The 11462-nt window shown below is 39.2% G+C and overlaps 1 protein-coding gene across 1 annotated transcript in view; it reads left to right on the top strand.

The window, feature by feature from the left end:
• Positions 1-4125: 4125 nt before the first annotated feature.
• hoga1 (4-hydroxy-2-oxoglutarate aldolase 1) overlaps positions 4126-11462 on the top strand; it is a 30315-nt gene continuing 22978 nt past the window's right edge. The window contains exons 1-5 of the mRNA XM_080880712.1: positions 4126-4197; positions 4420-4697; positions 7013-7141; positions 8511-8638; positions 9623-9757. Coding sequence (XP_080736838.1) covers positions 4484-4697; positions 7013-7141; positions 8511-8638; positions 9623-9757 — 606 coding nt within the window. The 5' untranslated portion in view covers positions 4126-4197; positions 4420-4483. The remainder of the gene's footprint in view (positions 4198-4419; positions 4698-7012; positions 7142-8510; positions 8639-9622; positions 9758-11462) is intronic.

Here is an 11462-nt window from a genome sequence, read left to right as displayed (position 1 = left end):
GGGGGGGGGGGGGGGGGGGGGGGCTCGCCACCTTGCCCTGACGCAACTTTCTAATAATAGCCTCGTTGATTTCACTGTGGAGTTTACATTACATATGTTGCGCTCAGCAAGTCCAAGCATCCTTTTCAACCTTCATCGAGGTTTAAATAATGACTTTATCCTCAGCAACATCACTGGGTATAAAACGAGCATCTCAGACAGGAAGAGTTTCTCAGAAGTCAAAATGGGTCGAGATTCACCAATAAGTAAAAGAACAACAAAAAAGAAGAAGGAAAAAACACATTAACAAATCGAGGAACAATTCAAAAACAATATTCATGTAAAAATGTGTAAAACTGCAAACACTTTGAATATCTCATATTACCAGAAGATTCAGAGAAATCTCAAGAGATCTCTGTGCAAAGGAAAAGACTGAAAATCAGTATTAATTGGCTGTGATCTCCAGGTCATAAGACAGCACTGCTTTAAAAATGGACATGGTTCTGTCATGGAAGTCAGGAAAATATCCAGAAATGACTCTCTGTGGACACAGTTCGTTGTGCTATTCACAAATGCCACCCAAAGCTCCAAGAAGCCAGAAACCCAGTGATTCCAAAAAGACTGAGCTAAATTGTAAAACTGTTCTGTGGTCTGACACATTGAAATTTAAAATTCCTTTTGTTTGGAAAACATGGATACTCTGCAAGCAGAGAGGGACCATCTCTGATACTATGGGAATGCATTCATGTCTGGAAATGACTGGAATTCACAGCATACACACCTGGAGATGAATGCTAAAAGACTTAAACAAGTTGTAGAGCAAGATTTTCTCCAATCCGGATGATGTCATTTGCAGGTGAGGCCTTACATATTTCAGCAAGACAATATTGAACCTTCTGTAATGAAATGAAAAATATAAAGAATACTCAGGACTGTTGAGCAAGCAGAAGCCCATATCATGCACCTTGACTCTGTGTTAGCTAGTTCCCTGATTCCTGAAATAATAACGATTACTCCCTAAACTGCTGCCTTAAAACAAGCCCATTGTCTGCACTATCACTATGTGCTTTTCAGTGAAAATAATGGGATCAAACAGCAAAACAGAACATCACAGCAAAAGAACAACAACACACCCAAGTTTCAGTGTTTAGTCTATTACAAAACAAACAACCTTTTTAGTTTGTTTGTTTTGGGTGAGCGTTAGAGTAATGATCAGCAGTGATGATGACAGACCTCACGGGCTAAAAGGTGCTAACAAAAGTTGGTTCAACAGCTTTCAGCGTGGGCCGATTTTGAAACACTGCTATTATTGCTTATTATTTTATTAATTGTAGTTTCTACATGGAAATAAAAACAACAATGGATGACAAAAAATACCAAAAGTAATCAGACTTTATCAGTCTGTCACATTACTGTGGGGGAATTAAGGCCCCTCGAGGTTTGGACTTTGACTCGTCCATTGCAACAGCTTTATTCGTTCCTTTTTTTGCCTGTTCTGTTGATTTGCTGCTGTGCTTGAGATCATTGTCCTGTTGTAGACTGGGCCTTAGCTTTTGGTGTCATGTTGAGCTGTGTGGCAGGCAGGGGTTGGATCCAAACACAGGACTCCAAGACAAAAACTTGACTGAAAGCAGCAGCTTTTTTTGGAAAAACAAACTAACAACGAAGTACACAAACATAAGAAGAAACAAACAAAAGAACAAACAGACGAAGACTGAAGACTTAAATACACAAGCAGGACAAGCAGGGGATGGGAAACAGGCGGGGACTAATTAGACATAACAAGACAGTGAGGATGCAAAACTGAATACCCTGAATACAGGACAAATGACTATCAAAATAAAACAGGAAACAAGAGACATGACAGGGAAACAGATGAAAGGACACGTGAGGTTGAAGGCAAACAGAAACACACTAAACATGATGAAAGAATGACTAAGAAGCTAACAGAAAACTAAATGATCAAACGAGAACACAAAAGTACAAGAAAATCAAACATAAACCACTCAGAGAGTATAACCCAACTTAGAATATAATCCCACCTGATAAAAACAGTCCATAACATAAACCCTGAGTCAGTTGGACAGATGGCCTCACATATGACTCTAGAATACTTTGACACAAGTTCATAGTCAACTCAGTGACTGCAAGGTCCCCACGTCCTGTGGCTTCAAAACAAGCCAAATCATCAACCTTCCTCCATTGTGCTTGACTGTAGATGTGTTGTGTGTTTGTGCCTTACAATGAAAAATCTCTATTTTAGTCTCAGTGGTCCAAAAGGACCACTGAGACTAAAATAGAGATTTTTCACTAGTCTAGTGGTTTGTTCAAACCTAAACTGAGTGATTTTCTATTTAGAGAGACGAGACCTCTCTTTCAAACAAGCCAAACTAATTCAGTCTCTTTACCTGTAATGTCATGAACTTTAATATTAAACATGATAACTGAGAAATACAGAGTAAATAATGCAGCTATTTTGTTGTTGTTGTAATTTCTCTGACCACTGCATGGTCTGACACTGGGGCCAGTTTGCAGGCACATCCCATCCTGTTTTTAGTGTTTGAATAACCTCTCTCACTAGAATGATGGACTTCAAATTGGTTGGATGACCTTCTGAGATTGAATGGCGGCAACAACTGGTTGTCTAATCATTGCTAATGTCTTTCCTCCCAGACATCATGTTAACACATAGCTGAATGAACCTTCTGCACCTGGCTGATACTTATTGTCCTTCTTTCCATGGAAGCAGTAAGGGCAGACACAGATTTTCTCACACTGTGTCTGCATTTTGGCTTCATTTTTTTTTCTTTTTCATTTTAAAGGGGGTCTTTTTTGTCCACTCCAAGATTCACTCTGTAGTTTCAGTTAACTGGGAGCATCTAGACAGCATGTTTATACCATCTGGTATAAATCAAAGGTAATTAATGGAAAGAACCGCAGAGAATGTTATGATTTGGTCAATTTTGTAAATTGAACGTAATAAGTTGTTTTTTCCACAAGGTGGCAGAAGTGTAAAGGCTATCAGAATCTGGGGGTATTCGTCACATCCACCAGCACAGACAGTAACGTGTCGGATCTGCGTCGCTCAAAGCTGAATCAGATCACTTTGAGTGGCATCTCATATAAGCTTTGCTATAGCGATTAATATACAGTCCATAAAAATGCCCCAATGGTTCCTCTTGTTACTTTTTATTTGTCTGTTGTGTGACGTTTGCTGACTGGAAATGTTCAACAATAGAAGAGCGAATGTCAGGATCAGTCTTATTACAGTTTTGTATTTTCCGCTTCTCTTTATTATTTCATTTCGACTTTTTGTTTTTAATTCTGTTTAGTTTCAGTTGGTTTCCAGAGTGGATTTTCCTTTATGTTTTCACGTGTTTCATTTTCATTTTAGTTCGTTTTTTTTATTACATACATCGGTGGCAATAATTGTGAAAATCAGTACAGGTATTACAATAAAAACAAATAACTTTCTGAAGGCAGCTGACTCACAGAGTCTCGTAGAAACTCAATAAGCACGTCCACCAAAGCGTATTGAGGCAAGTTCTAATTAAAATAAACCAAATATAACTGTATTTTGATTTTATTTTAGTTAGTTTTCCTTTCAATTGTTTTTAGGAGTTTTTTTAAATGATTTTTTTTATTGTAATTAACTAACGTGTTTTTTTCCACTTCCAGTTTTAGTTTTGAATTTAGTTTTAGTGAACTATAATGACCTCTGTTGAGATGTGCTTATTTTTTATGATTGCTTAATTAATACATCAAGCAGTGATTTTGGAGAGAGGAGAAACTGGATTTGAGTCTATTGTGCTTTTTTTTGTTCATTTATGGTTATTAAACGATTGTCAGTTTTAACCAGTTAATGTTTGACAAAAACATCTAAATCCCAGTTTCGGTAAAAGTATCAAATAAGCATCTTTCTGTAAGCATGTTTATGTTTCCCCTCTTATGCATCATACTAAAGGGATTACACAGGCCACAACTGTCAGCCTTCCACAAGAAATATTGAAATAAAAGTTTAAAAGACTATTATTTTTTTTCTTTTTTTTAAAATTTACTTTAATTTATTTGTTTATTTATTTTCTTGGCCACAACATGATCGGTCGTAATTACCCTTTTGCGTTTATTTCAAAACTTGCTTGTGGTTGATGATCCCTTATTGATCCTGGGCTGAGCTGTGGATCAGTGGCTGTGTATTGAACTTCCGCGAGAGTCCATGTAAATCGTGTTACCGTTCTTTTAAAACTGATTCTAAAGTAGTTAATGGTTTCAGTCATGTGGACGTTGTTGTAAAATTATCACAAAACCGTTTTACGCAATTTAGGTGTCCCACTGTTGTGAGATAGAGGTGTTTAGGGTTGAGATTGGGGATTTAGAAATTACTTATTTGTGGTCAATATTTGAAGAAGCAGGTTAGTGATTAACTGTTCTCGGTTGCAGCAGCTGCACAGAGTCCCAGCACACCGCCAGCGAGCACCCCAGTCACTCTGTGTCCGAATTACAAATGCAGTGCGTCCGGGCTTGGAGAAGTCTGAACTACCTGTGCAGGGTAGCTCACCACAGAGCATGGAAACGAACCCAGAGCCACACAACAGCTGCCAGGCTGGACCTCAGCGGGATTTATCCGCCTATTGCCACCCCGTTCACCGCCAAGGAGGATGTAGACTATCAGAAACTGGAGGAAAACCTGCAGAAATACGCCAAGATCCCATTTAAAGGTCAGGCCCGAGGCACGCAAAAGTCAAAGTTATCAAAAACAGTTGTGTGAATAACAAAGAGGTCATTGATGCGCATAAGGTCGATTTTATTTACACAGCTCAGAACATTATGAAGCCATAGTTGAGCTTGGAGCGTAAAACACCAGCTGCATACTGTTTGCACTGCTGCATGCGCCGCAGTCTGACATCCATGGATAATGTCTGTATTTGCTTAGGGACGAGACACACAGGACAAAGTTCAGCACTGAGGCAAAAACGTAAAGGGCCTGATTTGGATTTGTCGCCCCCTGGTGCTCGTTACCTGCTCCTGAGTTTTACTTTCCGTCCACAGCAGGAAATATTTGCACTTCTGCTTCCACAACATGTTACTGTTGTTCACTAAATGATCGTTCTACATGATTATTCTTCATTGACCAGAACATTTATTTTATCAATAATTAAATGATAATTAATTATAATGAAATTGGCAAATAGCAAACCTACACATAATACTGATATTATGTTTTTTATATAATATTATATATATAATACTGATATTATGTTTTTTATATAATATTATATAATATATAATATAATACTGATATTATGTTTTTTATATAATATTATATATTATAATATATAATATATAATATAATACTGATATTATGTTTTTTATATAATATAATATATAATATAATACTGATATTATGTCTGACAGACAGAAGCCGAGAGCTTCTCTATCTGCCCTACATGTCAGTTATTACTTGGGCAATAAGACAAGAGGCTGCTCGCTCTAATGTTGGCACAGAGGAAAGAGAGGATACAACCCCAATTCCAGAAAAAAGTTGGATTAGTTTGTAAAATGTAAATAATAGCTGGATGATTTTCTTAATAAAATAAATAAACGTATATTTTATTCACATACAACACAGAAAACAAAGTGTTTAAACTGAGAAAATATACCAGTTTAAGAAAAATATGAACTCATCTTGAATTTGATGAATTTGAACATCTAAAAAAAAGTGGGCACGTGGCCCTGTTTACCGCTGCGTAGCATCCACTCTGCTTTTAACTACCGTCTGTAGATGTCGGCCAGCTGAGGAGAGCAGCTGCTCAAATTTTGCAGGCGAATGTTGTCACATTCTTGGCTGATAGAAGATTCTGGCAGAACCACAATCTGGGGTCTTCTTTGTCATATTTTTCATTTCATGCCAAATGTTTTCAATCGGTGGAAAGTGTGGACTGCAGGCAGGGCACGTCAGCACCCAGCCGTGCTGTGGTGCTGCAGTATGCTGTTTAGCATTGTATTGCTGAAATATGCAAGGCCTTCTTCATGTGGATGGGAGCATGTGTTGCTCTAAAACCTGTACATGATGATGCAATGATCGGGGACCATTCTTAATTTCGTTGTTCTCATGACAATGACAATAAAGTTTCTGATTCTGACATGCCTTTCAGCAGGGATGGCGTCTTTTCAGAAGTGCAAGCTGTGAATTCCATAAGCGCTGATGCATTCCCAAACCTTCAGAGATTCAGGCTTTTGAACTGAGCACAGATAATAAGCCTCATGGTCCCGCTCTTCTTTAGTGCAGAGGATGTGGCATCCGTGTTTTCCAAAAAGAATTTTGATTCGTGTGACCACCGAATACTTTGTTGTTTTAACCTTGCCTCAGTCCTTTTTAAATTAGCTCTGACTCAGAGAGAATACGGCTGTGTTTCTGGATCATGCTCACATGTGGGTTCTTCTTTGCATGATTGAGCTTTAATCTCCATTTGTGGATGGAACAGCAAACTGTGCACGCGTGATTTCTGGAAGTGTTCCTGGGCCCGTGCAGTGACTTCCATGACAGAATGTTTTTAATGAGGCCCCAGAGATCACGGGGTCGAGTATTCATTTTCAGTGTTGTCCCAGACATTTCTCAACATTCCCGAAGTGTTTTTATAATAATATGTTTGGAGATGACGAGGTACTCAAAATTGTCCCAGTTTTACATCAGGGAACATAATTCTGAAACTGTTTTATAGACACAGTTCTGTGTGGATTAGTGAACTTAGGAGAAAAGAGGAACTTTTCTGTTATTTAAAGGAATATTAACAACAGTTTATTTTTTTACTTTGTTGAAGTATGCAGGATTTCAAATGTCTTTGTAAATGAGAAGGGTGTAAAGTCTGACAAACACAGTTAAAAGTCTGACATTTTTAGGGTTTTTTAGGGAGCTGTGGGTCATCTAGAAATGGCTGATACATTTTGAGATCATATAAGCTTCTTTACAGAGCTAACCCCTTCCCCCAAAAAACACCTCAAGTATAAAAAATCATGTGTTTTCTTGTTACAGGCCTGGTGGTTCAGGGCTCCAATGGTGAGTATCCTTATCTGACGGTGGAGGAGCGGGTGGAGGTGGTGAGGACGGTCAAACAATCACTGCCGGCGGGAAGGCTGCTGATAGCTGGATCAGGCTGTGAATGTAAGTCTCTCAGCTTCTTTGAGCTCAGGCTTTAACTTTACAGTGGAGGGTTCAGTGATAAACAATATTAAGTAAACACAATAATTAGCCAGCTTCATGTTTTGTTAAAATAATTCACAATTCAGTTAAAAGAAGTTTCATTTTTAGAAAACAATTAGTGACACTGAACTGAAGCTCATTACAGAGAATGATCGCACTGTGTGGTTATCTTCTCCAAACTTTGCTTATACAGTGAACAAAGCCCCTCAAATGCATCGCGACCACTGAAATGGAAAATTGTAGCATTTATAATGGAAAACATTAAAAAAATTGTTAAACTAGTTAAACTCTGACCTCTTCTAAGAGAATAGAGTTAATTATTTTTGCAGAAAACGCTCTTTGTGAAAGGCACAAAATGATAAAAAAAACATGTAGAAATTTTTTTTTGTTAATCGAGTGTAATTTCATTCTGATCTGCGCACGTTCAGGGAGAAGAAACGGTACAAGTGAAATATTTTGTGAATAATACAGAGTTTTGTACGACGAGTGCTAAAAGTTTAAATTGACTCATTATGTTTTCCATTCTGGATTTTAATGACTGCGATTCGAAGCTTATTATAGAGGCAGCAGTGTCACCGGTCTTGATGGACTGATAATTGGAGTCAAATGGAGTCTGTAAGAGTTTGATAGGCTGTTCATTCTGTAACGTATAATAAACACTCAGAGAGACGAGAGTCTGCATTAACTTCTACTTCCATAGCCTTCCTACGTTCCTTGTGTAAAAACTTCCTGGTTTCTTTTTTCCATCACTTACTTCACATATGATCAGCCACAACATTAAACAATGTAACATACAAACATAACAACATTAAAGCTGGGGTTACTGTACGATGGGCTGGGACAGTTTGCTCAGGAGTGACTCAAGGAACCCTGCAACCCACAGGACCCAAAGCATGCGCAGGATCCAAGTGCCTCAGGACATCCTCAGAGATCTCACGTTCATACCTTCACTGGTTTGGTGCCAAGAGGGGTAAACTAAACGATATTTGGCAGGTGGTTTGTCAGCTGTGGCTAATCAGTGTTTACATCAGATGTTACAGTTACACTCTGCAGGCACATTTACTACGTGAACTGTCCCAGTCAAGCTTCTATAAAATACTGCAAGCAAAGACAAAACAGGTTATTCCAGTGCTCCCCGAGCTTTTTGTGTCATGGACCAGTTTCGTGCCAGACAATTATTCTGTGGACTGAGGGGTGGGGTAATATAATGTAAATGTAACTATTGCAGAGCACAGAGGAGGTTCATGAATCTAGCGATTCTGCTTGATTAAATTAGTCAAAAGTGAAAGTCTGTGTTGAAGTTGTTTCCTTTCCTCCTTTTCCTGTTCAGCCACCAGAGCCACGATCCAGCTCACGCAGAAGATGGCAGCAGCCGGAGCCGACGCTGTGCTTGTGGTAACACCCTGCTTCTACAAGGGGAAGATGGACAGCCGGGCACTGATCCATCACTTCACAAAGGTCAGCGCAAACACACGAAAACAGAGTGCCACGCAAATTTGGGGTTAGGCCTTGATTTGGTGTTTTAAAAAAAAAAGGATGAACAATCAGTGCTTCCCAAAGCGAGGTGCCGCAGCACTCTCAGAGGAGGGTAAAAGATGCAACAGAGATGAATACAAAAACAAAAATTCATTATATTTCCATGTGATCATGTGTGTCAAAACAACTATATAAATGTGTGTGCTTATTAATTCTGAAAATTATGCAGATTTCAGAGTTACTCTAAGAATTCTCTATGAGGAGCTTCTGTGTTTAAAAAAATCTATTAGAATAATATTTCTCCACTTCTCAAGTAAAGCATGTCTGTTTATTACAACAAAGCAGTACGGCCCTTTGGGTTTAAATATTGCATTATATATATATATTATCTACGCTTTGCTGAGCTCGACGTCAGTTAGATTTACGAGTACAAAAAGTGTTTTTAGAAGATAATGAAAGAAGAAGATTAAATGAGCACCACGTGGGAGGAAGTTTTAGTGTGAGTGTTCTTTCATTTTGCTGCTAGTCCAACCGGAGTTTGATAACAAGGAATAAAGTGTCTTTGTTTTTCACCCTCAGACTTGTGATCGGACCTGTGCTGATTATCACAGAATAATTAGAGCCAGCTGTTTTCATTTTCAGGAATCTTTCCATGCATGCAAACATGGCAGAAGCTGTATCAACACTGCACTCTAGACAATGTTTAATTGATTATGTGTGGTGGTCTGCAGTTCTGACTGCAGTACCTGCTCACTGTTGCTTCCACGATTCGCGATCATTATTTGCCCATCGCAGTTTTAATAGTTGCACATAGTTGAATGTCAGCCAGCCAGGCCACCAGGATTTGTCTTCTTATAGTCTGAGCCTGATCCGAGTCACTGTAAATGAAGAAAAGACAGGGAAAGTTTGGGAACCTTCAACAGGTGTTTTATTTGAGGTCTCACCTCTGTTTTTTCTCTATTGCAGCTGGCGGACAGCAGCCCGGTGCCGGTGGTTCTCTACAGCGTGCCGGCAAACACGGGGCTGGAGCTGCCACTGGACGCTGTGGTGGAGCTTTCTCAGCACCCAAACATCCTAGGTGTTAAAGACAGTGGGGGAGATGTAAGAAACACTTAAACTTAAGCTTTTCTTCTTTTTTTCTCTCAATGTAGTCTGTGAGTCATGAAGAAATCGATCAGCGCAATGCAAGTGAAACAGTATCTCTGCGTATGTCAAGCAGCCACTCCAACGCTGCTTGATCTAGCAGAGCCACAGATCTCCATGTAATTTGATTTGAATTCCTTTTACAAGATTATACTTGATAATAAACTGACGGAACCAGACAACATCTCATGAGATGAGACTCTGAAAAGTCGGGAATAAAATTGATTTAGCCAGGCCACGTTTTACCTGGCCAGGAAAGTGAGTGAAACTGGCGAGGAGAAAAGCTTCTTTCAAAAGAACTAGTGTCGTGATTTCCAGTCGAAAAGGATGTAAGCCACACCACCTAAACCCCAGTGACCTCACCAGCACTAATCTGACTTTTGTTTTTCTTTTCCATCCTCTGCATTTTATCTGGACAGAAAAATCAAACAAAGTGGAAAAAAGTTTGCATTTTGTGCAACTATGCAATCAGACAGCGCACGGTGTTCCTGTTGTTTTTCAGTAATCTAACTGCTGCAAAGAGAAGAGAAAAGAGTGGAGACTCCTGAAGAACCTAAAACTAAAGCGTGTGTAGTTTTATCCCGCAGGGTTGATTGCAGGGTTACGCGTCTGGGAAAAAAAAGGACAGTTTGCTCTTGTCGAGCTCTTAATACCGTTTTGTCTGTGTGGGAAGTGTTTGCAAGAAGTTGCAAATGGATTTCTGATTTGGGAAATAACATGTTTGTCCACTCGCTGGGAGACTGGAGTGTGGGTGTAGTTCAAGTACAGAGCAGCCCTGCTCAGTTGTAGGCGTGATGAGGACAAACACAGAAAACAAGGGGTGATGGGTCAGATTCAGGGAAGCAGACAAGTTGGAGAAAGATTTTTTAGAACTTGAGAGACAAACACATTTGCTGAGCATGCATGAGCCAGCTCTTGTTATTTGGCACAGATTGTTTCAGCTCATTAAACCTCTGTATTTTGTGTTCAAAGAGAATTTGACCAGGGTTTACAGGGAGGGGACAGTTTCTCCCAACCCCCCCCCCCCCCCCCCCCCAAAAGGTGTGTCCACTTGACTGATGTGGAGGGATTTATAATGGAAATTTGAGTCACTGCACAATCATCTCTGATGGGTCTAAAATTGTAATCGAGACGAGAAGCTATAAACTCATGTATTAATGTTTCAAGGTTGAGTTTGGCTAGAAGAGACTTGACCTTTGACAGTTGCCTCAGTTGGAAAAAGCAGGATTTTAACACTGCATTCACATGAGGATTGAGAAGTAATAAATGCATGAACTAGTTTTTCAGTGTCACTCTGAGACAGGATAGACAGAATTTCAGAGATATTGCACAAATGGAAGAAAGCAGTCCTGTATATTTGTTATAACAATAGTGTATGCTAGTGTAAGTAGCAGAAACTCGAAACTATGTAAACTAATAAATAAAGCACAAGTATCCAAGATTTCTACATAAACATACTGGCAGTAAGTGTTTCGTAACACAAACAAACCTTTAGAGTGAAGTATTACTTCAAAGGCGCTCTTAGACTTGGCCTGGAGATGTCATTAGTGAATAAAATCATTGCTCTTTAATTACTTTCTTTCAGTTCTATTTTAGAAGCAGCTTGATTGCAGCAATTGCATTTTCAAGCAGATGTAGTGATGCTGATGACTGACAGCAGATC

Source organism: Rhamphochromis sp. 'chilingali' (genome assembly GCF_963969265.1).
Source record: "Rhamphochromis sp. 'chilingali' genome assembly, chromosome: 4".
Lineage (NCBI taxonomy): Eukaryota > Metazoa > Chordata > Actinopteri > Cichliformes > Cichlidae > Rhamphochromis > Rhamphochromis sp. 'chilingali'.
The sequence above is the reverse complement of the archived record's forward strand: the minus strand, read 5'-3'. Positions and strand labels throughout refer to the sequence as shown.